At 59.3% G+C, this 27,168-nt stretch overlaps 2 protein-coding genes across 3 annotated transcripts in view; one reads left to right on the top strand and one right to left on the bottom strand.

The window, feature by feature from the left end:
* Positions 1-2,582: 2,582 nt before the first annotated feature.
* On the top strand, positions 2,583-4,474 carry LOC111151674 (gap junction protein delta 3). Its single transcript, XM_022509808.1, has one exon. It carries the CDS (start codon positions 3,311-3,313, stop codon positions 4,175-4,177), a length of 867 nt encoding a protein of 288 aa, XP_022365516.1. The 5' UTR covers positions 2,583-3,310; the 3' UTR covers positions 4,178-4,474.
* Positions 4,475-9,859: 5,385 nt separating this feature from the next.
* Positions 9,860-27,168, bottom strand: part of LOC111151320 (retinoic acid receptor alpha) — a 35,172-nt gene continuing 17,863 nt past the window's right edge. The window contains exons 1-8 of one of the 2 annotated variants that reach the window (XM_022509229.1): positions 24,027-24,309; positions 18,539-18,687; positions 17,124-17,265; positions 15,000-15,160; positions 14,572-14,748; positions 13,010-13,214; positions 12,017-12,175; positions 9,860-11,428 (exon numbers count right to left, since the gene is read on the bottom strand). In XM_022509229.1, the coding sequence (XP_022364937.1) occupies positions 11,211-11,428; positions 12,017-12,175; positions 13,010-13,214; positions 14,572-14,748; positions 15,000-15,160; positions 17,124-17,265; positions 18,539-18,687; positions 24,027-24,234 (1,419 nt within the window). In that variant the 5' untranslated portion in view covers positions 24,235-24,309 and the 3' untranslated portion in view covers positions 9,860-11,210. Of the gene's footprint in view, positions 11,429-12,016; positions 12,176-13,009; positions 13,215-14,571; positions 14,749-14,999; positions 15,161-17,123; positions 17,266-18,538; positions 18,688-24,026; positions 24,310-27,168 lie in introns of those variants that run through there. The other variant, XM_022509230.1, reaches the window with a different exon arrangement.

The following is a 27,168-nucleotide window of genomic DNA, read 5'->3' as shown; positions in this document are numbered from 1 at the left end:
CTGGCAAAAATTTACTGAGCATCTACCAGGTGCCAGGGACTGTTGCAGGTGCTGACACAGGGCAGAGAACAGAACACCAGAGCCCTGCTCTCATGGAGCTGACATACTAATGGAGGAGATGGTGCCACACAGGATAAACAAATCAAAATAAAAAATACCAAGTATGTTAGGTAGTGATCAGTGCGAAGGAAATAAGGCTGAGAAAGGGGACAGGAAGGAAGGGGTTAATTCCGGCGAGGGCTGCTAGGGAAGGCCTCACTAAAAGGCAACATTTCTGTGAAGACTAAAACTTGTCAGAGGGGCAACAGGGAAGAGGAAATACAATTGTGTCTTGATGATGTCACTTACTGGGTACGACCGTGCTGTGGCAACACGTGTGTCCGTGTGTGACAGAATGGGAACTGGCTCCACAGCCCCACAGGCTAGGGCGAGATGTCTGGGACAGGGATTGAGTGGGACCCTGTGCTGGTTGGGCCTCTTAGCCCGGCTCCCGATCTTGAGTACGGCCAAGAATGGGGCCATGTGTCACCAGCCCTGGACAGCATCAGTGACACCTCCTCTCTGGCTGGACAACGCTATCTGAGAAGGAGGTTGGGCCCCAGAGATTGCAGAGTCTCCCATGTCTGGCCCTGTGGCATCAGGGGCTGGGGACAGCACAGGGTGACCATGCGCCTACCCCACCCGAGCCCACCACCTCTGCCATTTTCCACTCCCGACAGGCAGACGGTCTGATGGGGTTTTTCCAGGCTGGGCCAGTGGCCTGACCCAGCAGGGGCCATGAGGACAGGGCAGGGACCATTCCTGGACAGTCAGGAAAGATGAGGTGTGTCCCTGAGCCCCCATGGCTGGGGCTGGGGGTTGGGGGTCGGGGAACAGCTTTGCCAGGAACAGGCAGAGGTCAGGGTTGCGAAAGTCAGCCATGCCTCCCACCCCGTATCCTGTTTTGGAATGTGGGGCCCTAGCATGTGCTTTCCTTTGGACTTTGTCCAAGGCAGTGTCTCCCCACCCAGGCCCACTCCCAGAGGAACTCTGCATGACGGTGGGCAGGGTTCCCTGGCACATCCATCATTAGCCTAGGGGTTTTCCAGACTGGGCTGGAAAGTGAGTGAAGGGCCAGTGTGAGTGAAGGGCACATTGCCCAGCCCTTCCTGAAATCAGGCCAGGGGTTCCCTGTCAACACATGGAAAATTATACAGGCTCCCGTGGCTGAAGGGAAGAAGAAATGTGGAGGGGGAGAGTCTTGGCCTCCCCACTCAGAATCGGGCAGGCATGGTCCACTTCCAGTGTCTGGGCAAACTAGGCCCAACAAAAGCCCTGGGGTTGTCAGGCCCTGCGAAACCCAAGCAGGCCAGAGGGAGAGCAGTTCCATGATGGGCTCAAGCGCGTGGGCCCCCAAGCAGTCAAGCCCGGCACAAGACAGGGACCAGCTACTTATGTGCTGTGTGACTGTGCAAGTGGCTGAGACCCTCCGAGTCTCAGCTTCCCTCCCATCAGGGTAGACAAGAGGACTAAATGAGCTAATCTGTATGATGGGCTCAGTGTAGTGCCTGGTCAAGACGAGGTGCCCAGGTGGAGGGGAATGGTGTGTGTGTTGGGCAGATTCCTAGAAAGGCCTACAGGGAATGAAAAAAGTGTCTCAGCCTGGAGGTGTCCCCTCCTTGGCCACTCAGGTCACCATGAGTCAACCTAACTCTTCTAAGGGACAGCTTCTCCTGCCACCTACAGTCACAGGATGTGATTCAGAGCCTTCTAGGAGAAGTCTATTTATTTTTCCCATTATAAAATAACACACTTATTATAATAAATCTGGAAATTATAGAAAAGCAGAAAAAAAGCAAAAGCTTTTATTTAACCACCAATGCTGATCACTCTTGATGCCTTAATTGTTTCCATATGGGACTTTTTTCCAGGCACAGGTTTTCTTTGTTCTCCGTAATATGACTAGGACCTTAGCTTTAAGACATAGAGCTAGAAGGAAACTTGGGGGTCACATGGCCCAGCGTCCTCATCTGACAAGCCAGGAGACTGGCCCAGAAGAGCTCAGTGACTTGTCCAAAGCCAGCAGTGACAGAGCTGCTGCCCCCAACTCAACACCAAACTTCTCTCCAGCTTCGAAGGTGCCAGTCAGTTGATAGTGCATCTAGGCCTTCCAATTTGAGGGAGTCTGTTCCATGGGCTTCCATAAGCACCCCCCCAAAAGCGGTTGGTTCTGGTTAACCCCCTCCCCCATTCCCAGGACACACAGCAGTGGGATGGGGGTGGGAGTGGGTTAGGGAGAAAGGGAGGCTGGCAAAGCCCAGCAAGGGGCATGGCCCTGTGTCTGTTCCCAAGGGTGGAGCCAGGCAGCAGGGCCACCCTGTCCCTTTAAGAGAAGGGGGAGAGCAAGCCCCTCTCAGCCACTCTGTCCTGTAATCCATCCTGGCCAAATCCAAAAGGGAAAATGAAAGAGGGCCTAGGAGGAACAAGTCCCAGCCATCCCCCAGGATCCCTCCCTCAGCTCTAACACCTCAGCTCCAGCTCCAGGGTGAGTGGGGTCAGGTGAGGGTCTGGGGGGCGCCTGGGGGCTGTGGGACCTGTGTGAGTGTGTGTGTGTTGGGAGAGGTTCTCAGGAGATATGGGAGGCTGGAAGTTGAGGGACACCAGGGAGGAGATGGAGAGGGCTGGGCCCATATTCCTGCCACTCTGCGGTGGGATGGCAGGGGACACCTAGAACAAAGGTAGAGTTAAAGAAGTGGGACTACTTTTGTGTCCACCCCACAATTCTGAGAGGAGTTCACTGCAATAAGAAGGGCAAGAGAAACGGTGAGCAGAGGAAACAGGTGCAGTCCCTCTGGATCAACTGGCTCCCACCTCTCCCAGGGGCACCAACTTGGGTCTGGAGTCCTGGGCTGGAGGCCCCACGGTTGCCCACGGAATGCATCCTGGAGCCCATAAGGTCACGCCCGGGTTTCTACTTCTACAACGCAGTGGGTGGCTGCCCTTCCTGATGTCCAAGTTCACTCCCTACAGATCTGGACTCTGGAGGAGCATGCGGTCCAACCAAGCAGGCCCCTGGGTGTCTGACTAGAGCGCCAGGGAGGGGCTCCTCCCCGGTACCTGCCGGTCCCAAGGAGAAGGGCACCCACAGTGGAGAATCTCCTGACCCCTCCTGCCCAGCCCCTGCTGACTCCCTAGTTCCCACAAAATCCCAGCTAAACCCAGGCCTCGCTGAGCCCCCAGGTTAGAGGAGGGCTCGCGGATCTCTTGACACCGGCTGGGGGGAGGCCGATCCGCCGCTGACGCCCCCCTCCCCGCGTCCGTCCGCAGCGCCATGGGCGAGTGGGCGTTCCTGGGCTCGCTGCTGGACGCCGTGCAGCTGCAGTCGCCGCTCGTGGGCCGCCTGTGGCTGGTGGTCATGCTGATCTTCCGCATCCTGGTGCTGGCCACGGTGGGCGGCGCCGTGTTCGAGGACGAGCAGGAGGAGTTCGTGTGCAACACGCTGCAGCCGGGCTGCCGCCAGACGTGCTACGACCGCGCCTTCCCCGTCTCCCACTACCGCTTCTGGCTCTTCCACATCCTGCTGCTCTCGGCGCCGCCCGTGCTCTTCGTCATCTACTCGGTGCACCGGGCCGGCAAGGAGGCGGGCGGCGCGGACGCCGGGCCCGGGCCCCCGCCGCGTCGCCGCTGCTACCTGCTGAGCGTGGCGCTGCGCCTGCTGGCCGAGCTGGCCTTCCTGGCGGGCCAGGCGCTGCTCTACGGCTTCCGCGTGGCCCCGCACTTCGCGTGCGCCGGCCCGCCGTGCCCGCACACCGTGGACTGCTTCGTGAGCCGGCCCACCGAGAAGACCGTCTTCGTGCTCTTCTACTTCGCCGTGGGGCTGCTCTCGGCGCTGCTCAGCGTGGCCGAGTTGGGCCACCTGCTCTGGAAGGGCCGCCCGCGCGCCGGGCGCTGTCGCCAGGGGGCCGAGCGCGACGGCCGCCGCCACCGAGCGCACGAGGAGGCGCAGCAGCTGCTCCCGCCGCCGCCGCCGCTGCCGCCGCCGCCGCTGCCCCCGATCCCGCCCTCCCGCCGCCCGCGCCCCGACGACCCCAGCGGCCCGCCCGCCTACGCGCACCCGGGCCCCGCCGGCGACAGCGAGGGCGGCAGCGGCCGCAGCAAGGCGTCCCTGGCCACCATCCGCCAGGACCTGGCCATCTAGAGGCGGGCGGCACAGGGCGCTGCCCGAGCCCTTCCCGGGGGCTCTCGGTGGTGTGGGGGCCGGGGCAGGAACGGAGGCCCGGGACCGAGAGAAAGCGCCCCAGAGGACATAGAGAGGGAAGTGGAGGTTCGGGTGGTGCCCAGAAAAAGTCGTCGTGACACCAGCTTCCCGCGGGCCTCTCGGCGTTCACACTGGGGTGTGGCCCCTGTGCGGGCTCTCTCTTTGCGTGCGCACATTTACACCTCTGTCCAGTGTGAGCTGCGTGTGCGCGCGTGCGTTTATCCTGTGTGAGCTGTGTGTGTGCGAGTGTGTGGGCACGGGTGCGTCCTGTGTGGGCTCGCTGTGTGCGCGTGTGTGTGCCCATGTGGGTTCCGTGTATGTACAGGCATCTGTGTGCCCTGGGTGACTGCATGTGAGAGAGAGAGAGAGAGAGAGCCGATAAGGTGCCAGCGACAGCCACCGTGGCTCCCTCCTTACCTTTGGGGGCATTGCAGGAAGCTCTCTCCTCTTGATGGAGCCCATACAGGGAGAAGAGAGGTGCCCCTTCACCCTGGGCAGGCCTCCCTGCGGCTGGGTTTGTGGGTACCACCCACACCCTCCCGGGGTGGCCTGGGCACTGTGGCCAAGGCCTCCCTTTGTTGCAAGTAGAGTGGGGGTGGACAGTAGGGTTGGAGGGCAGGGCTCTGTCCTAGCTTCCCTCCCTACCCTTGCTGCTATTCCCCAAGTCCATAAACACGCCCAAGTTCCTTCCATCCTCGAAAGAAATCTGCCCCAAAACGTGCTCCCGGCCCCGCATTTCCCTGCAGACACCACCATCTTCCCTCCTGGGGAGATACAAGAGTTACCTAGTGGCTGCCTCTTGTCCCCCTCCTGTTTCTTTTCCACTCCCATCTGTCTTACTCCCTTGCCACCCCAGTGGGGCTGCTCTCCCTAAGATCACCCAGGACCTAAGCGACCTTCAGGGGCCCCCATCTGACCCTGCCCTGGCCTTTATCCAACCCTGCTTGAGCAGGCCACCCCCACCCACCCTGCCTGATCTCCTAGTCCCCCTGCTCACGCCCTCAGGGGCTCCCTGTCATCAGGGTAAGGCCAGCACCAGAATGAGGCTTCTGGAGTCTCACCCTGTCCTGTTCTGCCCCAGCCCCAGGGTGTGGGCTTCCTACGGTATCTGTGCTCCAAACCATACTGAGTTTTCTCTTCTTGCCAGGCACAGTGACCCATCTCCTTCCAGAAGTTTGATCATGCTGTTTCTTGGCCTGTGCAACCTGCCTCCCGCCCTAGCTAATACCTACCTTTTGGTCTCATTTGGGAACAAACAGGTCCCTTCCCTCACAGCACCTGCCCCCAAGGTGCAGCTAGATGCCTGTGGCACCCCAACTTCCCCAGACAGAGCATGCCTGCTGGATGGCATCACTGCCCCCCGCCATCAGCCCAGAGGAGATGCTTAGTAAATCTGCGTTCATGAGGAGCTGAAGTTGTCCCCGAGGCCCCAGGGCTTACCTGTGCTCGTGGTGTGCAACAGCATTTCTCTGATAATGGCCAGGTATGCGTGCAAAGCCTGGGCTGCGAAAAAACTCAGATGTGGACATCCAGCTGTTTTCCAGGTGTACTCATTCAAGAAATATTTGTTGAGCCCATACTCTATGCCAGACGATGTTCAAGATAGGCACTGTTCCGTAGACATAGGATGTGAGCCACATGTGTAATTTAAAATTTTCCATCAGCTACTTAAAAAAAAGTAAAAGGAAACAGATGAAATTAATTTTAATGATGTATTTTCTTTAACCCACTGTGTCCAAAATGTTATTTCAACACATCGTCAATATAAAAAAAATATTAAAGAGATATTTATTCTTTCTTTGTACTAAGTCTTTGAAATCTAGTGTGTATTTTATGCTCAGAGCACATCTCAATTTGGACCAACCACATTTCTTTAAAAGATTTTATCTATCTATTTGAGAGATTGAGACAGAAAGAGCATGAGTGGGGAGGAGAGGGAGAAGCAGGCTCCCTGCTCGGGAGCCAGCTGCAGGACTCGATCCCAGGAGCTTGGGATCACGACCAGAGCAGAAGGCTGATGCCCAGCCTACTGAGCCACCCAGGTGCCCCTGGGCCAGCCATATTTTTAAGACTCGGTCACCACATGTGGCTGGTGATTGCTGTATTGAACAGAGCAGATCCAGATGGGCTCCATTGGTGAATAAAACTTGCCCTCACAAAGCTTCCATTCTGGTGGGAAGGCAGGCAATAGAATATATGCCAGGTATCACTCAGAGTAAGGTGAGAGAGTTACTATTGCTGGGAAGTGACACTGGAACAGAGTGCAGCAAAGAGCTAGCCATGAAGCTGACTCCAGGAAGAGCATTCTGGGTGGAGGGAATAGCAAGTGCAAAGGCCCTGAGGCGGGAATACACTGGGGGTGTTAGAGGCTAGCAAGGAGGCCCATGTGGCTAGAATGGAGTAAGGGATCAGAGGGGGGGGTCACCAGTACCTCAAATGCAACCCCAACTGCCTTAGTTCCCCCTCACAGTGCTGCTGTCTCCATCCACCCTGACCATCTCCACCCACTACAGCAAGAACCTGTCTCCTGCCCGCCTCCTATGTCCTGTCAATCACTTGGTCCTCCCATTTTGCTACCTAAGCATTTCCTCCCTTTACCCACTCTCACCCCTTCAGGGGCTGCCCAGGGTCAGCCCTGACATCAGTGGCCTGGAGTGCTCCCACAGCTTCTGCCCTGTTTCCTGCAGTTCCAATCCGAATAGCTCACTTGCTGGCTTGAAATCCTTCACTCCCATCGCCCTCAGGGTCAAGTCCAGCTCCTGAACCAGCCCTGGCCTGAGCCCACCCCAGCCTCTTCAACTTAACTTCTTCCAGCATTCCAACCAAAATTGTTAAAGCAGAGAGAGAGCTGGTGATGGTTTCTTTTCTTTTCTTTTCTTTTCTTTTCTTTCTCTTTCTTTCTCCTTTCCTTTCTCTTCTTTTCCTTTCTTTCTTTTTTTTTTTTTTTTTCAGGTTTTGTTTATGGGAGCATGGGTGGCTCAGTTGGTTAAGCTACTGCCTTCGACTCAGGCCATGATCCTGGAGTCGAGGGATTGAGTCCCACATTGGGCTCCCTGCTTGGTGGGGAGTCTACTTCTCTCTCTGACCCTCATTCTCTCTCAAATAAACACATACAATCTTAAAAAAAAAAAAACATATTTTATGTATTTATTTGCAGAGAGAGCGAGAGAGCACAAGCAGGGGGAGCAGCAGAGGGAGAGGGAGAAGTAGGCTCCCTGCTGAGCAAGGAGCCCGATGCAGTGCTCTATCCCAGGACCCTGGGATCATGACCTAAGCCAGAGGCAGATGCTTAACCATCTGAGCCACCAAGGCGCCCTTGCTGACAGCTTCTGATCGCATGAAGCTATTTATCACCTCTGGCTAACTCTTCCCCTTACACCCTCAGAAGGCTGGTAGGGAGCACCTCTTCCAGCAAGCCTTCTGAAACTTGCCCCAGGCCTGGTTAAATGCCCAGTGCTCTCATAGGCTCAAGACTTAGTCACTGCTTTCCCCAGGTTGTAACCCAGTCACCATCCTTGCGTCAGTCTCCTCTGTGGAGGAGGGGCGCCGGACCGAGCGCAAAGCACATGTCACACCATGGTCAAGAAATTGCTCAGCAGCGATGAGCTGTGAGCCACCGAGTGCAACCTCAAGCCCCAGGGTCAAAGGTACTACCCCGGGGTGGGGGGCACTCTTTAAATGTGGGACCACTGCTCTAGTCGCCACAGTGAGGGCGGCATTCTCGGCATTTGGTAGGCAGACGCTAGAAATGCCAAGATGCCCTCCTGCAATACAGAATTATCACGCGTGGGGGCGCCCGTGGCTCAGTCAGAGGAACATGGGACGAACATAGGATCGTGAGTTCAAGCTGCACAGTGGGTGCACAGCTAAAAAAAAAAAAAAAGAATCGTCACACATGACTTTAGAATGTTCAACTGGACAGTCACAAAGGGAAAACCCTCTCCATAATTACCTGAGCGTAAAACCGGATTCTGCTCTGGGTGTAAAATATTAGGGTTTTGTTTGCGGATTTGGGGGTGTAAAATACTAGGGTTTTGTTTGGGGATTTGCGGGGGGAGGTTGGGTGGCATGGTTTTATTATACATTGTCAGCTTTTATTTCAACATTCACCCAGATTCCTTAAGTTTCCTGGGTTTCTTGTACAGAATGGCTTCCAACATTCTCACTTGTTTTAATTTATCTTATTTTATTTATTTCTTTGACAGAGAGATCACAAGTAGGCAGAGAGGCAGGCAGAGAGAGGAGGAAGCAGGCTCCCTGCTGAGCAGAGAGCCTGATGTGGGGCTCGATCCCAGGACACTGGGATCCTGACCTGAGCTGAAGGCAGAGGCTTTAACCCACTGAGCCACCCAGGCGCCCCCCTTCTCACTTATTTTAAATGCCAATGCATTAATTAAAAAGTAGAAGTAATCATGGGACCATGTCCTAACTGCCACGCAGCTGTGTGCATTAACACACTGAAATTCAGTCCTTTCCCTCCGTTTCTCCTTTAGGCTACAGTGTGATAGCATAGCGATTTTTGTAAAGCACGTGGGTAGGTATGTTATGTTAAATTCCGGTCAGATACATAAACAAAATGTTAGAAAAAATTTGCTGGAGGAAGAGAACTCCTGTCCCTACGCGCACTCAGGCCCGCCAGAGGGCGAAATAAGTGAGGCGCTGCCGCCACCTGGTGGCTGAAGTAGAAATGGCATGCAGACCCCCGCGGAAGGAGCTCTTCTTGCCCAGAAAATCTCTCTTCCTTGCCCAGCCCTGCCAACCCACCCCAGACACAGCCTCCACTGCCACCTCCCTGGAGTCCTTAGACCTCAGTGCTTGACGCTTCTTTGGGGGCATCAGGGTTCCAGGAAAGACCTCTGGCTGAGAGGTGGAAGCCCTGAGTACTGGGCCGCCATCTGCAACAAATTCGCTGTGTGACCCTGGGCAAGGGCACTACCCTCTCTGGGCCTTGATGTGTAGTGGGAAGGGTGGATTTTGATGCCACTACAGGCCTGCCACACTTGATCCTCTCAACCTCTCAAATTCCCTTGCAACTTGTCTTCTGTGCCTCCTGCCTACAGAGTGACCTCGGGGGTGGACCGGGGAGGGCAGGACTGTCCTTGAAGGCACAGGGATGGACGGGCTGGCCTTCTGACATCCCAATCCCATGTTCTTGTTAGTTTGCCAAGGGCTCCTGATCCGGGTACCCATGCCAACTGCCTCTCTTGAAGGTCAAGTCCAGAAGAGAACTCTGCCACTTAGTGACCCCTAGACCAACCTCTGGCTTCCAAGGGCTCAGGACTCTCTGAAGGCAGACACTGGCTTCCTCCCTCAGACCAAGCTTCCCAGAGAGCTGGGGCTGGCTTCCTCCACAGAATGGGGACTCCTGAAGGTGGGAACAGTTTCTCCTCTCCCCTCCCCACCTCCAGACTAGAGCTTCCTGACACGGGCTATATAGACCCCTAGACAGAGGGCTTCCCAAGGGCAGGCCTATCTTGTTCCACCAAAGACCCCAGCACAGCAAGGCAGGCCCCGAAGGCAGCTTGGCCCCCAGGGCTCATACCTGACCCCCCAACCCCAGATACCTGCCCACTCAGCGGGAGAAGGCAGAGAGGCAGTGAGACTCTGAGACATGTGTAGAATAAATAGAACTTTATTCTTTATCCAGTAGATCTCAGTGGAAAGTCCAACAGTAACAGGTGCACCAGCGGGCTCTGAGGGGATGAGACCCCAACCCCGGGGCAAGGAGGGCAGGGCAGAACCAGCTCCCTCAGCCTGGGGGTGCAGGGGGTGAGGGGAGGGAACCCCCTGTAGGCCCGTCCTGCGGGGCAAGGAGGGGGCACGGGGATGGGGTGGGGAGCGGTGGGGGGGCAGGCCAGGGAAACGGAGGAACTCAGGCCAAGTGTGTCTGTTGCCTCATCGGTCCACTGTGTGTGTGTGTGTGTGTGTGTGTGTGTGTGTGTCTGGGGACCCTGTGGGCAGTGCTGGTGGCTGTGAGGCTGGGGGACAGGGGCAGCTTGAACTCCCTGGCCAGCCCCTTCACAGTGGGGGCTGGAGGGCTTGGATGGTATTAGCCCCGATGGAAAGGCAGCTCTGCCATGGCCACAGGACTGAGAAACACACACGAGTATGTTCTGAGGGCCCCCTTCCTCTGCCCCCTGCCCTGTCTCTCATGGTGGGCCCCCTCCTTCTAGGGGCGGCCTGAAACTGTCCACGCCCAGTGGTTAGGCAGAGGGAGAAGGGGAGGGCAGACCTCGGAAAGTTAGTACTTCACAGTTTTAAAGAGAAAACTGAGGAGAAAAAGGCTGGGGAGGAGGGCCAGGGGGTGCAGGGACGTGGAGAGAGAGTGGGAGCCCCTTCTGAGCTGCTCCCCTCCCCCAAGACCCACCCACCTCCAGCTCTGGATCCAGCTCCCCCCAATACACAGCACAGATTCCTTCAGTATAAATGTGCTTAAAATGAAAATTCTTATTAAAAAAATCAAAACCAAAAAAAATTAAAATAAAAACAAAACCAGCGAGAATTAATACCTGGGGGTTGGTATGGCAGGGTATGTACAGGGGAAACCCCCCACCCCTGGCCCACCCCCTCTGTCACCAACCGAGGCAGGGGGGGCTTCCCGACCGGGGGGCAATGGCTTGCGGGTTCTGAGTATGGGGAAGCCAGGTCCTGGCATTTGCTGGTGATGAAGATGTGGCGAGGGGGGCAGAGGGCTGTCTTGATGAACACGAGGCCCCCAGGCTCCATCCTGAGGCCCAGGACCAGGGGTCCTCAATCAGTTCACGACCTTGCCCCTGACGTCAGCCCAGGAGGCAGGAGCAGGCAGTCCATCCTGCCCGGGCCTCCCTCTGAAGAGTCGCCGCCTCCTCCCTCCTGTCCCCGAGGAAAGGGAGGACAGGTGGGGGGGCAGGGCTAGTGGGGGTCACATGGTTGGTAGAAAGGCAAAGAAAAGCCAGGGCGCGGGGTGAGGGCTGTGTCCACGGGGCACGGGCAGTCACGGGGAGTGGGTGGCCGGGCTGCTTCTGTTCGAGCTGGGACTGAGGCTGGGGCTACAGCTGCCGGGTGGGGGGGCCAGGCCGCCCCCATCCCGCCCCCCACCCCCTGGCTGTCCGCTCAGAGTGTCCAGGCCCTCCGAGTTCTCCAGCATTTCCTGGATGAGAGGTGGCATGGAGCCCGGGATCTCCATCTTCAGGGTGATCACCCGCTCAGCCCCTGGCGGGAAGGAGGAGCAGAGGTCAGCCCGTGGACCCCCAGCCTCACGAAGCTCCAGGAAGGAGGGTGTGGGGCTGGAAAGGCTGGTCCGACTCCTATCGGCATCCGCTATGGACGGAACTCAGGGATCGGTTCTCTGACATAAGCCAGCTCTCTCAGGCCCCTGGGTCTAGGGGGCAGCCGTGGTTCCAAATCCAGGCTCTGGGGTCAGACTGCCGAGGGTTGACTGAGGGCCCTTCCTGCATACTCTGTGTTATGGGTTCTCCTACTGACACCTCAAACACAACTGTGTAAACACCATCACGATCCCCATCCCTCCGGTGGGAAACTGAGGCTGAGCTGTGAAGGGACCTGCTCAACACACGCTGCAGAGCCAAGCCCTCAACTACCAGGCGAAGGTGACAGTGCCCCCCTCAGAGCTCCCAGGCAGGAGGAGGTCACCGGGCCCCGGGGAAGGGGCATCACCTTGGGCACAAAGACATGGGCTGTTGGCTCCCATGTGGGTGGCCTGACTCTGGGCACGGGCAGGGGGGTCCGGGGCCAGGTGTTCAGTCCAGCTCTGGCATACACACAGGGCACGAGCCTCACCCTTAGCACTGATGCTTCGCAGGTCTGTGATCTTCATCAGCATCTTGGGGAACATGTGGGGGCGGCTGGGCCTTCGTTTCCGCACATAGACCTTCAGCGCCTCCAGCAGCGGCTCCTGAAGCATGTCCACCCTGTCTGGCTGCTCCAGGTCCTGCCGGTCTGAGGAAGCAGGGAGCAGGTGCCCCTTGAGCAGCGGCCCCGGCGAGCAAGGCACACAGCTGCACTCCCAGCCTCGGCCACTGGGGTGCGCGCTGGCCCAGGCCACGGGCCGAGGATCTCTGCTGCTGGGACCTCCCCATACAGGGCAGTGGTTGGGGTCTGTGTGCTGTGAGAAAGGACCTAAGAGGCCCTTAAATGGGAGCAGAGAGGAACTGGGGTAAGGGTCATCCGCAGCCCTCTCTGGCAGCCCAATTCGTAGGGGCGAGACCTCTGAACACAGGCAGGGCTGTCCTCAGGCAAACGGAGGATGCCCAGGGAGGTCTCACTCCCTTCAAGGACACCAGCTCAGTACATCAAAGCTCTTAACAATCAAATAATCAGAGCAGCCAACAATGACTGGGCCTTGCTGTAGGCAAACTGTGCCTCACTTATTGCCCTCTTGGTCCCCCCATCAACTTTATGAGGTAGAGACCCTTACTGCCCCATTTTAAAGAAATAGGGACTCAGTGAAGCTCGGCAACCTGCTCGAGGTCACAAGCTGGCCAGGATTTGAACCTGGGTGGCCTGACCCTCAAGCCCGCACTCTTAAGCCCCCCGGAAGGGGCACAGCCCACCAACAGGGAAGCAGACATCAGGCATCCGCCTCTACTCCCTTGTTATATGGCAGCCGACCAGGCCCTGCCCCCCTCTGCATTCTCTGTTCATCCCTTTGAGAAGGGCCTGATTGAGGCCAAGGTCCCCTTCTGATCTGACCCTGGGCTTCTCCCTGGCAGAGACTCCGGGGGCCACCCCACCCCCCGGGCCTGGCCCCCCAGCCCCGGCCCCCCTGCCCACCTCCACAGATGAGACAGATGGCACTAAGAAGACCAGTCTCAGCATCATCCATCTCCAGGGGCAGCAGCTGGTTGGCGAAGGCGAAGACCAGGTCCGTGAGGGGGCCGAAGCCGGCATTGTGCATCTGGGTCCGGTTCAAGGTCAGCCCATCGGAGAAGGTCATGGTGTCCTGCTCGGGCGTGTACCGCGTGCAGATCCGCAGGATCTGGGTGCAGAGAGGGTGCACGGGTTCAGGGACTCGCCCCACCTCCCCAGCACTTCCAGTACCAGTGGCCCCACGGGACCACCAGGCAGGCGGCCAGACCAGTGCTGTCCCATAGAACCTTCTGCAATAATGGAAACGGTCTATGTCTACATAGCACTCAAACAGCAGCCACCGGCCAGCAGAGCCATTGGGCCCTGGAAATGTGGTTAGTGCAGCTGAGGAACTGAACTAAATTTACTCTTAAGTTAAACTCAAAGAGCCACACACAGCAAGCAGCTACTGTCCCGTGCACACAGATCTAGATCACCTAGAGAGAAACTAGAATTTTCAGAAGGCAAGGACCATAGCAGATTTGGGTCTCCAGTCCCCAGGCCTGGGTACACAGCAGGGTCTCCAGTCCCCAGGCCTGGGTACACAGCAGAACTCCATGAAATGTGTACCAGCTTCAACCATTTCAAACCCTGATTCAGGTCTGAAACTCTTGCATCTGGAGCATGGGAATAGCGGGCTCCCCAGAAATGCCACATCCTGCTCCTCCCGTCCCACCCCTATCAGGAAGCTGCAGCCTTGTCACCTTGCAGGTTCCCTGCCCTGGAGGTGGCCAAGGGGGATAGGTGGGCTGAGCCCATTAGGGAAGTCAAGGAGAGTCCTTCCAGTCTTGACTTTGGCAGTTCCCACCAAGCACACCCAGCCTCTGGCCTGGTCACCCTCTGCCCCACCAAATGCCCTGCAGTCCCCTGAATCCAGCTGCTTTCACACCCTCCAGCCTGTCATACCCTGTTCCTGTTAGGGCCGTCTCACATCCCCCTTCTATACAACCCAGGGTGACCCCTCCTCTGGGATGCCTGCCTGGGGCCCCGCAGCTGTGGCTCTCTCTCACACAGGGAAGGGACAGCCCGCCCCCATCTCCGGCCAGCACTTAGCACGGTTTGGTAACCTCTGTTTACGTATCTGCTGCCTCCACCCACAGAAGGTTCTCGAGAGAGGGGCCGGTGCTGTGTTCACCTCCGTTTCCTGACACTTAGCTCAAGGCCCGGCCACACAGGGTTCTAGGTGAATCTTTATTAGACGGAAGAGGTGGCCAGATGGGCGGCAGGGCGAAAGGTTGAATGGAAGGACGGGGTGAGCGTGGATGGATGTGTGTGGGGGTGAACGGGTGAAGCAGTGTACATCCAGATGCGGAGGGGCTGAGGGAACAGGCGGTCACGTGGGGGAAAGGAAGGGTGGACATTTGGGTGGTGGGCACTTGGACAGATCGATTCCAGACGTGTTTTTGGGGAAGGAGGCTATCTGAACGGCAGGAACTCCTCCAAGGACTCGGGGGCAGTGGCCAGGGGGGCGGGGTGCAGACCCTCACCAGGATGTCCAGGCAGGCAGCCTTGAGGAGGGTGATCTGGTCAGCAATGGTGAGGGTGGTGAAGCCGGGCAGTTGCTTGGCGAACTCCACAGTCTTAATGATGCACTTGGTGGAGAGTTCACTGAACTTGTCCCAGAGGTCAATGTCCAGAGAGACACGTTGCTCTGAGCTGTTGTTCTGGGAGGACAGGGCAGAGTGAGGGCCTTCTCCTCATGTGCCCCTTCTCGGCCTGGCTCTGCCACCCCCACAGGCCTGCTCTCCACCCACTTCGCTTCCTGAGAGCTCTCTCATCAGGAAGCAGGAGGAGGAGGGAGAAGCAGGGAAAGGACCCGGAAGCCCGGGCAGGGGTGAGGAGGGGAAGATGGGCCAGGTGGCACTGGGTGTACCCCCCGCCCCGCCCCACCCCACCAGGCTGGGGGGAACCATACCGTAGTGTATTTGCCCAGCTGGCAGAGGGCAGGGAAGGTTTCCTGGTGCGCTTTGCGCACCTTCTCGATGAGCTCCCCGACCTCAGGTGTCAGCGTGTAGCTCTCGGAGCACTCGGGCTTGGGCGCCTCCTTCTTCTTCTTGTTTCTGTCGTTCCTCACAGCTGTGGAGGGCAGAGGCCAGGGTTACAGCAGGTGCGGCGGCCCACCCCCACCCAAGCTCCTCCCGCCAGAAGGGCCAAGGATGTCACCCAGCCGGGCCTCGCGAACGCGCGCAGGAACGCACATGCGGGAGTGCAGCACGTGTGAGTGCACACACAGGAGGGCGCGGGCAGGTAAGGTGTCTGCGCACGGCCCACCCCTCCATGCCCACCGGACCCCAGTGCCGAATCTGGCCCCAGCACGTGACAACTGCACACACACACACACACACACACACACACAAACCTCTTGGCCGGCCCACGTCCGCTGAACCCAACGCATCTACGCAAGCCCACACTCCAGGAGCACGGGTGTCCGCGGCTGAGAGCAAGTGTGCAGGGGGGCCTACCTCTGTGCTCTGCCTCCCCTGCCCCCCCCCACTCCCTCTGCAGCCGTCTCTCTGGGAGTCCCTGGGACTGGCTCAGAGCAGCTCCCCAGCCCGAAAGTAGGGGGCCAGGCGAGAATCTCTCGGCCCATTAGCTGGGGGAGCTGACGAATCACCAGGGGCACGGAGCGGCACACACCACTCGGCTTTAAAGAAGCGATGGGGTCGTTACCAGCCGATTATCCCAGACACACAATCACTCACAGGGCCAGTGGTGGCGGCTGCTGACGCTGGAGGAAGACAGGGTGGGGGTGGGGGGCCTGGGGAGGGGGCAGTGGGTGGGGGTTGGGGGAGCCGGCATAATTTGGAGATCACTCATGTCGATTCTGCAAATTCAATAAAGTGCAAGGGAGAGGAGGGAGAGGGAGAGGGAGAGTGGGGGGGATAATTTGGGAAGAGAAAATTGCAGCTGTGACAAGACGTTTATCATTCGGAAGCTTTAATTCTATTGAAATGGCAGCTGCTCAGCTCCAGGGCACAGAGCAGCCGGAGAGGAGATGGAGGGAGGGAAAGGGGGAGTTGGTGGTGGGAGGGAAAGAGGCCCCCACCCTGGTCCCTCTGCGCTAAAAAGCTCGGGGAGTGGAAGGTGGCAGAAGCAATGGGGAGGCGGCGGCACTGGGCCCTGAAGGGAAGGGTCCTAAGTTGACACCCACTCAACAGCACTTCCTGGGCGCCAGACCACGCGTCCTTTGCCTCCCGTGGCAGGAGGCAGCAGGCTGCTGCAGGGCCCCTCTGCTCCCATCTGGGACTCCTCATGTCCCCCCACATCCCCTCCCACCTCCCTCTTCCATTGCCCTCCCCACAAAGGGCTAGGGGGTCCTGCAGCCCCCCTCCCCCACCCCATCCCCCAAGGCTCAGGCTCCATGGCAACGGCCACGCAGACAAGGAGGCGTCTGTCAGCGTCATTTATCTCTGACATCATCAATCACCGGTCACCACGGCAACACCCATGATTCAACACAAGAGGGTCTCCCTGTCCAGCCCTCCCTCCCTCCCTCCCTCCCTCCCTCCATCGGGCCTCAGCTGAGCCCAAACTGGAAACCCCCAGTTCCTCTGGGATCTAAGAAGTCCCAATTCTCTCTTCCAACTCTAGGTCCCTGGCTTCGCCAGACAATGGCTTTCAGATCCCTGTGCCAGCGGCACCCACCGCCACACACACACACACACACACACAGAGCAACTAGCACCCCCCAGTGCAAGCCCTCCCCCAAGAGGGACGATCCAGGGGCCCTCAGGTATGCCCTGAGTCCCACCCCAAAGCCAAGCAGGGCCTGGAAGCGGACACACATGCACACACGTGTGCAAGCACACACAGCCAACAGCATGCCAACACACAGACGTGCAGTTGGCTACACACATGGACAGACAGGTTCTCGCAGCTCCACACAAACCGTCCTTAACCATGAGCCCACAGACCACGCAGCGGGCTCCATGGCACCCCCATCCCCACGAGCCCAGCCCCACGTCCCTACATCCCCAGCCTCTGAGGAGCACATCAGACACTGCCTTGCACCCGGCAGCCCCCGGCCCGGGGCACTCACACTCCTTGGACATGCCCACTTCAAAGCACTTCTGCAGTCGGCAGTACTGGCAGCGGTTCCGGGTCACCTTGTTGATGATGCAGTTCTTGTCCCGGTGACACGTGTACACCATGTTCTTCTGGATGCTGCGGCGGAAGAAGCCCTGGGTGCGGAGGAAAAGGAGCCGGGTCAGCCACACCCATGGTGGGAGCAGGGCTGGCCTGGAGCCTCAGCCTTGGGGCCAGAGGGCCAGGCCAGCTGCTGTCTCAAGCTTTTGGCCTTCACCCAGCTGGGCAGGCTTGACAAGGTGAAGAAAACAGTCCACCTACAAGGACACCCCCCTCCGAAAATGCCAGTGCCGGCCTCAGCACGGCAGGTGGACAGCTGTCTTCCCACAACCTATTATTGCCACCGTTCTGGCTTCCTCCGGGGGCAAAGGACCTCAAGGCTGCTAGTGAATCAGGGAGAGGGGCAGATGGGACTCGATGGGAGAGAGGCAGGGCTCTGGAACCCACAGCCCCGGGCTCAGAGCACAGGAGAAAGAGGCCACAGAAGGCCATACACAGGCCAGCCAGAGAGGTGGAGAAGCACACATGATCTGGAGTAAGGCAGCAGGACAGGCGCTCATCAACCCAGCAGACAGGCACCGTCACAGGCTGACCTGGGCTGGTCAGGGTCTACACACAGGCCGACCAGAGACAAACTGGAACAACCAGATAGGGCAGGTAGACCCAAAGAGTCCAAAGCCTTGTGCTTGGCCTTGGTCTCCAGCGCACACCTGGGGAAAGCCACTCCCCGCTGAGGGGCAGCCGGTTGAAGCCGAGCCTCGAAGCTGAGCAGCTTCTGCGCCCCAGTCCCCAGGGTAGACACCGACACAGAGGCTCGGGCATTGGGGAGAAGGGAAGAAGCCAGGCCGACAGCTGCTGGGAAGGTGGCAGCCACAACCGTTCTCTGGAGTCTACCACAGGCCCGGGGAAACCCCGTCAGACACTGGGGATCCCACAGCCCGGGCACCTGAAGGAGAGGCCAATCAGGGCGCCTGCTCCTAACCACCTCTGCCAGGCAGCCATGCTGAGGCTCAGGCAGGGCCATCGGGGGCAGGCCTCCTGGGTCCCCAGCCAAGAGCCAGTTGGCAGCCAGCTCACTACGACAACCCGGGTAGCAAGCAGGGGCAAGGCGGGTGTCTGCCCTGCCCGCCGCAGGGTGGAGTTGGGGAGAGGGGCTCCAGCAGGAAGGGGACCTCTGGTTTGGGGGTCCCTGGTCATCTAATGCAGGCTTCCTCTCCTCCATGGCTCTGTCACCTTCTGCAGGGAAGGAAGCAAGAGCAGCAGTTTCCGAGACATCCCCCCAGCAAAGGGCATGCTGCAGGACGAGGCAGTGGGGACATCCCATTTATCTCATCAGGCCTGTCCTTCCCGGTGACCCTGTCAACTCACCTTGCAGCCCTCACAGGCACTGACCCCATAGTGGTAGCCTGAGGATTTGTCCTGGCAGACAAAGCAAGGCTTGTAGATGCGGGGGAGAGGGGGCGGCGAGGGAGGGCTGGGCACTATTTCTTCGGAACTGCTGCTCTGGGTCTCGATGGCTAGAGAGAGAAGAGGGGAGGGGTGGTTAGAGACCCAGGCCACCATCCCTAACACGGCGCCCACCCTGCCTCACGAGCTCCCCCAGGAGCCTCCCAGCCTCACCACTGCTACCAGGACTCTCAGTCTGGGGCAGGGACAGTCTCAGGAAAGCTGGGACTTCTCAGCCAGACTTGGACAATGAGCTGCCAACGAAGCTTCCAGCACCCCATCACTCCTGCCTACTGCCCCAGGACCCCACCTTCAAAACCAGAAAGATCAGAGGATAAACAATCAGATTCGCAGGCAGACAGGACTAGGCATGGGGGCTCGGGAGAGGAGCCAGCCTGGCTTTCCAGCCCCTGCCCCACAGGGTAGCCTGGCCCCATCTCCCCCGAGTTAGGAAGGAGTTAAGGTCTAATGAGGAGGGAGGGAAGAGGACACAAGCTGGGGGCAGAGGAAACTGGGGTCAACAGGATATTCAAAGCGGCCACTCCCCCACCCCCTCTGCTTCCGCTCCCTCCTCCCCCCCCCCACCAGTAGCCACAGCCCCTCCTCCACCTAAACAAACCCCTGGCTAGGGACCCAAGGCAGGGTGTGCAAATAAGATTCGCAAAGGTTGGAGCAGAGCAGGTGGGGATTCCCCTTAGATAAGCAGGGGGACCCCTGGAGACAGGGAGTGGAGTCCCTCTGAGCCCCGGAAGCCCAGAGCTCTCTGGGTGCCCCGTCTGGGGGGAAGCAGCATGACAAAGGGGGGTCTGTTTCTATCAATGCTCTGTCTGTCTGCTCTCAATACTATGTCCGGGTTACTACCCTCCTCCCCTCCTGTTATTCAGCTCCAAGAGGGCAGCCAAGAGGGGTGACCCAGCCAACAGGGGCAGCCCCAACTAGCCAAATCCTCCCCACTGCCTGGCCCCCTGCCCATCACCCCAGGCAGAACAGAGCTGGGCTGGGTGGGGGCTGACTGTGCCCAAAGCCTGGGGAACTGGGGTGTATCATGCTGGATGAGAACTAGACTGAGGCAATCCCAGATGCCCAAGGTACCACCCGGCAGTGTCCAGAGGCCTTTGACAAGTCTACTTGTCCAGAGCCAAGGAGGGCAAGGATGTCTCCCTGAGTAGGAAGATCCCAGCCTCCCTCATACCCCAGAATCCTACCCACTCTCCCCCAAAACTCCAGCACACAAGCTTCTGGAATTCAGAGAGTCCCAGAATCCTGGTCCAAGCACCTTATAAGCCATGAATCACGTAGCTCCCAAGTGCAGGCACAGAGAAAAGCAGCAGCTGGACGGGGGGTGGGGGTTGGCTGCATATGACCCCCCTCCCCCTTACCTGCAGACACACCAGGAACTGCCAGGCAGTGATGACAGGGAACCAGGCCAATAACCTTGGCAGGGCCTTCCTGGCTCTCAGTGGGGCCCGGGCACCAATTCCCTGGTCAGCCTGGCTGACCAGCACCGCTGTGGCCCTGTGCCCCCCACCCCCGTCTCTACCTAGAGACCAGCCTGCAGCAGAAGATAGTGGATGCCTAGACCCCCACCAGTCCACAGCCTCTTCACTGACCTCCCCTGGCCCTCTGCTTCTCCCCAACTCTAAACTACCCTGGCCAGGCTCTTCCCCCACCTCACCCTCCCTGAGGCCAGACAAGCAAATCAGACAGGCGAGAGGCCTGAGAACAGCTGCTGGGGGGTGGGGTGAGGTTGGGGGGCCTGGGTGAGGCCAGGAGGCAGAGGGGTGAGCGACAAAGAAGGCCTTTGTTGTGCTAACTTTTTCCAAGACGTAAAAGGAGTAACAATAGACAATCCAGACTGGTGGGGGGGGGGGGGCAAGGACAAGGGGGGGGGGGGGGGGGGGACCATGGCCTAGAATCCCAGCCAGCGTTCCAATAAGCAGAGGATGAAGGCACTGACCTCCCTCCCCAGCCCTCCCCAACCGCCCTTTCCCCGGGCCCACCCCTCCAATCCCCCACCTCTAAAATGGACAGGCGGAGCTTTGGGGTACAGACTGGGGCAGATGGAGGGGAGGGCATGGGGAGACCCACAGGATTACTCGGACGAGGGACAGATAGCTCCAAGGCCAGAGACTGACTAAAGGGGCAAAGACCCATAGAAATTTGGAGCTAAGGCAAAGTCCAGAGGGTGTTCATAGAACTTAATGCATGTGCTTTTTAAAATTGTTTTTGGCAGGATGAGGGGAGATGAGCTGAGGTGGGAGCTAGTCTGGGCTGTGAGGTTTCCTTTCAGCCCATCCCACTGCAGCTGACCGCCTCTGAGGCTCTAGGGTGCTCTGCACGTCCCCCCTCTCCAGCACATCCCCACCTGTCACCCAGGTAACAGGCCAGAGGTTTTGCCCTGTGCCCTTTGAACCCAGAGCCCTGGCCCAGTTCCCACCTCCCCAGGCGGCCAGCCAGCAGCCTAGGGAAGCCCAGGGTACTCTGGGCGCCCCCCCACCCCCACCCCGTAGCCTCTGCAGTGGTTGGGATTCAGCCTTAACCCTGCACACCCGATGTCTGGGGGAAGGACTGTCAGGGCCTGGCCCCTCCCTGCTCACCTCCCTGCCCAAGAGGCCCCAGCCCACAAATCTATCATCTTCCTGCAGAAGGAGGAGGCTGCAGGGGCACCACACCTACTCGGCCCCACGTCCCAGCACCCTGCGGAGGGCTGGAACCAGCCCAGGAAGCCAGCGTCCCCTCCTGCCAGCGCTGCCAGGTTCCCCTCCCCCGGCCTCTGGAGGGCAGGGGGCAGGAGGCACAGTGCTCCGGATTCCCCACGCCCCAGAGCCGTTCGCGGCCTCACACAAGAGGCCAGTTTCCTGGAGGAGATCAGCAGGAAATCAGCCGGGCCCCTGGCCAGCGGCTCCCCTCCCAATCCAGCTGGCGCCCACTCCTCCGCAGCTCCCCTCACAGCCCCTGGGGAGGGGTGAGGAGGGGGCGCGGGGTCCCCCCCACCGCCCTTCCTCCCCCCACACCCCGCCGAGGGGCAGGGTGGAGTAGCTCTGGGAGTAGCAGCGGAAGGAGGCCCCTAGCCCAGCGCCCCGATAAGCATCTCTCCCCTCCCCCCACCACGAGCATCCACGTGCTTCACATTCTTGGACGTCTGGGAGCGGGTGGAGGCGTGAGCGGTGAGATTGGTGGGGGACAGATGGGGAGCCACATCCTGTGTACCCCCCATCCTCCAGTGCCCCCAAAGGGGGGCTCTGGGGAAGGAGGCAAAATTCCCAGGGCCCTGCGGGATTGAAAGGGTCTCCACCCACACCACCCCCCACTCCAAGCCTGCAGTCTCTTCCCACCTCTGGCGCAGGTGGTGGGAGGCAGAGGAGGATCTGGGTGAGAGAGCTGGAGGCCTCCTGTCCCCACAGGACCTCCACATACAGCAAGGGGTTCCGAGGCAGCGGTGGTGACCCCCTGTACACTAGACAGGGTCAAGGACCCCTAGGGCCAGCAGCCTCCAGGTCTTTCCTGTGCCTCAGAACAACTCCCACACCCACCACGCCCAGCCCCCAGTCTTGGGGCTGAGCCCCACTGGCATGCCAATGACATACACACACCTACAGGGCAACTAGGGGAGCAGGGGATCCCAGACCTCTAGCTCTACCCAACTCCAGACAGAGCGTGGGAAACAGGCCTCCATTTCCCCATCACCAGCCTCACCAAACCCAAGGCCTGCTGGACTCCATACTCCTCCTCCTCTACCAGTTTGGGGCCAGGGAGAGCTGAGCTGCCCCCATGCAATGAAGGAAGAGATGGGGTTGGAGCCCAGGGTCTTTGATTCCAGCTTTCCCCCAGTCCTCTGGCAAAGGTGGCCAACGTGGTGACAGGGGAGACCATGGCAGCTGTGCCCCCAATGATCCCACTGGGGAGAAACACCTTCCTCCAGGTCTGGAGGGCGGGAAGAAGGGTCCTGGTGTCACACCTCTGACCTCTCCCCTTTGGCTTAAGTCAGTCGACACTCACACCCCTCCCCCTTTGCCTCCCACGGTGTGAGTTGCAGCCTCCCAGCCACTGGGCCCCAGAGGCAAAGGTCAAGGGGCAGGACAATAGGAAAGGATGGGGATGAGGTGGCTCTGGGAGGGGCAGTGGTGGGGTGTCTCTCTGCTCCAGGTCTCCCTCTTCCTAGACCAAAGGGACTGGAGGTTACCCTTCAACCTTCTCCAATCTGTCAGGCCTCCAGGGACCCATTCCACCCCTTCTCCCTGGCAGGCAGGAGGGAGGCAGCCGGCAGAGAAAGGGAAGAAACCCGACCCAGGTAACAACAGCCCCTAGCGCCGGCTCCCTCCCACTCAGGTACACTACCTCACAGCTGGGTTCAAACACACCCAGGTGTGCACTCCAGGCACTCACAGCTCTCGGGGGTGCACAGAGCCCCTCCCTTCCAGAGGAGCCCGAACCCAGATGGAGGACAGCAGGAGGGTGAGGAGGTTCCCAGGACTGACTCCAGGGTTCTCATCAGCGCCCCTCTTAGGGACAACCCAGTGCCAGCCCCTATCCCTAAGCGTAAACAGGGTAACAAAAGGACACAGCTGGAGTGGCAGGGGATGCTTCCCTCACTTCCAGAGCAGCCCAGACCCACAACAAAACAAACTCCTCCCCCAGAGAGCAAACCCGATTAGGATTAGGAGGAGGGCAATCCTTCCCCCCACAGCAGCCGCTCTCCTCCTCCCATTCCTGGGACAGAAACCTCAAAGATGCCAGCCAGGTGTCCAGGGCCAGAGCAACCCTCCTATGGACAGGTGCCCCTCCCCAGGATGGAAGGATTGGCTAGGACGGCAGACGGACGTCAGATGAAGTTGCCCCTTCCTGCCACACCACACTGCCAACACCAAAGACATCGAGTGGTCCCCTGACACTGACTCTAATGACACAAGGGCAAGGGCTGGGGGCAGCAGCTGTTGCACAGGAGGGAGCTCTCCCCCAGGCTTCCACGGGTGGGATCTGGGAAGGAGGCCCCTCCTCCTCTGAGCAGATAAGCCCACGGATCGGGCCTTTACCGCACCCTGCAGGGTGGAAGAAAGGACCACTCTGCGCTGAAGCGACTGGATTCCAAGCAAGAAGATTCAAACTGGGGGCCAGGGGCTTCACTTCCCCTGCCAGAAGTAGCAGGCCAGATGAACAAACGTTTCCTGAAGGAAGAACCCCCCAAAGTTCCTCAGCCCTGATGTACGGAGAAAGAGCGCCCAAGGCTCCTCGGTAGGGTCCAATTGTCCAGCAAGGGCACCCGAGTTCCAGCAAGAGAGACGGGAAGTGAAGAGTAGACACAAGCGATCCCCCCCCAAGCCCCAGGCCCGCATCCCCGGTGGGTGTGGAAGCTCCACTGCCCACCCTCAGCCCCAGCTCCTACAATGGGAGAGGGGAGGCCGGTACCTACAGTGGTTTGAGCCATTCCAAAGCGGAGTCCGGAGCGGGGTGGAGTAGGGACCAGGGGCGGGGAGCCCCTTCTCCGGGAGCAAACAGGCCCGGTTCTGGTTATAAAAATCCACCACAAGGAAGGGATTGGGGGTGGGGGTGAGCCCCCCCACTTCCACACTCTCGTACATCTTCCCCGCGAAGACAAGAGGTCCGGGCGGGGAAGTCATGCGCGCCGCCTCCCTCACTCAGCCGGCGGCGCCATCCGCGGAGAGCAGCTGGGGGCGAGGGGCACGTCCCCCTCCCACCCCCCCAGCCCCGACAGGCGACCCGAGCCCGGGGGCCGCCCGTCGCCCGAAGTCCCTGTTCAAAGTCGGCCGGCCGCTCCGCCAGTCCCAGGCGAACAGCCGGGAAGTTGTGTGTGGGGGGAGGAGGGGGTCCCTCGGCTCCCCCACCCCGGGAACGTCCGGCCGAGGCCCGGGAACTCAGCGGCTCCACCTCGAGGGGGATCCCGTCTCGAGTCGCATGCTGTCCGAGGCAGAGTCCCGCGGCTCCCAAGTGCGCCGGCCGGGGGCGGGATCGGCGCGGGATGGGGGGCGGGGGGGGCACGCCGGGCACTTCCTCCTCCCCGCCGGGGCTCCCGAGCTTCTCTGGGGCGAGGATTCCGGGTGGGGGTGGGGACCCCGCGCGGCTCCGCCTCCGCCAGGCCCGGGGCTGCCGGCCTACGCTCAGTCTCCGAGGTGCGCGCTGCAGCCCCCAGCCCCGAGCCTGAGCGCCCCCTCCCCGGCGGCCCCACCCCCTTCCCTCCGCCCCGTCCCGTCCAGGCACCGCCCCTGACTTAACCCTTGCCGTGCGGGACCGACTGCGGCGGGCGAAACGCAGGGGACTGACTGGGAGAGGCGTGCTAGGGCGGGCGGGGTGGGGGGAGCCTGGGAAGGGGGAGGAGAGAAGGAGGGGACTCACAGGGGAAAATGCTCCAGAGGAGGAGTACGCAGAGGATGGACGGAGGCAGGGTACGCGGAGGGGTGGGGGCTGCACGCAGAGGCAGGGACCGGAGAGGGGCGGGAGTCTCCCCCATCCCGGTTCCGGCTCCCAGCCTCCCCCGTGGTTTGGTCAGTCCTTGGCCCGGCGCTGGTAGAGGAGAGGTGATGGGGCGGGGAGGAGGAGGTGGTCCCGGTGTCCTCCCCCAACACACCCCCCACCCGGCCCGGGCCTCATTTGCCTAATGCAATGCGGCTGAACTCTCGCTGAACTCGCCTGGCGGCGCCTCACCTCCGGGTGACCCACCCACCGCTGCCCGTGACATCACCCGCTCGCCAGCCCGCCCTCGGGGCTCCCCCGCCGGCCCCCGGCCCCCCACCCCGGGCAGGGTGAGCGCCCCCAGAGTCGCGGAGAGTGGCCGCAGGACGCAAAGGACCAGGGTGCGCGGGGCCAAGTGTTTGCGCCACGAACACGGCGTGCTGGGTGTCCCGGGTGTGACATTGTGCAGCTCAGGCGCTGTGAAAGGGTTGAGACACCCGGCTTGTGTCATTGTCTGTGACATCATGTGTGACTCCGGCCGCCCGCCCGTCAGAACCCGACGCGGCAGCACGGATGCTTTGGCACAAACGCGTGCAGAGGGAGCTCTCCACCCCAAGTTCTGCGTGCTTCCGGCGAGCAAAACCCCGCCCAGGGTGTCTCCCAGTGGCGGAACCAGGATCGGCCCCCGACCGCGCAGTCCAACCTGGGAGAGCTAAAAGGAGGGGCTGGCGCCTTCCAGCTGACCACTTCCTCCCGGAAGCCCTCGGGATGCCTGTTTCAGTAGAAGAAAGGCCTAGGTTGGCAGGACCAAGAAGGAGGGGGATATCCTTAGAGGAGAGGGTATCCTGTCACTCTCACTGACCCTGCAGCAGAGCTCCCTCTCTCTAAAAGGGGATAGGAATTGACAGGCTTCCCAAGGATATTCCTCTAGAAGCCAGGTTCTTAACCCCTTTTGTCATTTAATCCTTGAGCAACTCCCAAGAGGTAAATGGGCGTTATTCCTATTTACACATAAACTAAGGTCTCAGCAAAGCTAGGTGGGTTGTCCCAAGTTCACACTGCTAATAAAGGGTAACCTGAGTATTTGAACTTTCTGCTGCCAAAGCCCATATTCCCACCATGCCAGCCTGATTCAGAAAAAGTATTTTCTGAGCCTCTCCTATGTAGATACCCTGGTAAGCCTGTTCTTGCAGACCTTATGGAGCAACAGCCATTAAACATATAATCGTAAATATATATGTAAATATAATTGCAAACTGAGGTAATTGGTATTATGAAACAACTATAATATGCTTTGAAGAAGAATTAATGTAGGTACCTAATTTAGGTTGAAGACTCAGGGAGGACCTCAAGGCAGAGACCTGAAAAAAGAGTAGAAGCTTAGAAGTTAGGCAAAATGTAAGAAGGAATGTGGTCCCAGTAAAGGAGAGAGCCTGTGCAAGGGCCCTGGGGTTAGAGATTGGGCAGGGGGGGGCAGTCGTTCAAGGTATTGACATAAGACTAAGGTAGTGGGAACTTAAAATTCAAGAGGAAAACATATGCAAGACCAGGCTGGAGAGGTGGGCTGAGGCCAGACCAGGTGGCCTTGCTGGCCTTAATATGACTTTGGGATTTTATCCTAAATGCAAGGAGAAACCACAGAAAGCTTCCAGGCACGGGAGAAGCAAGATCTGATTTACAGTGGTATAGGATCTTTCGAGCAGCTGTGTGAAGAACGACTTGTAGAAGGGCAAGAGAGACCAGTTAGTAGCTGCTACAATGGTCCAGGCAGCACAAAAGGGCAGGGGGAGGCAGCAAAGATGACTGGTGTTTGGCTTATGCCACAGCAAAGTTCCCAAGACTGCAAAGTAGAGATGTCTACTGGCCTGGTGGACAGGGGGGCTGTAGGAGTCCCAAGTGAGGTCTCACCTAAGTGTAGTCTGGGCTGCAGACGGAACCCTGGGGTCTGGGACACATGTGCAAGACTTGGCAGTGGATGAGTGCCAGGGAACAGGGCAGACTGCTGCTACGGCCCTTGGTATCTCTCCCCCCAAATGACCTAGCACCCGGGCACCAGGTATGTGTGAGGCTCTGTGTTCCCTGCTGCGAGGTACTAAGGGATCTGAGACTGTCCCTACCATCAAAAACCAGATAACTGGGGAAAA

The sequence above is a fragment of the Enhydra lutris genome, unplaced genomic scaffold (genome assembly GCF_002288905.1).
Source record: "Enhydra lutris kenyoni isolate GAN:26980312 unplaced genomic scaffold, ASM228890v2 scaffoldscaffold26, whole genome shotgun sequence".
In the NCBI taxonomy this organism is placed as follows: Eukaryota; Metazoa; Chordata; class Mammalia; order Carnivora; family Mustelidae; genus Enhydra; species Enhydra lutris.
This window is presented reverse-complemented; position numbering and strand designations above follow the sequence as displayed.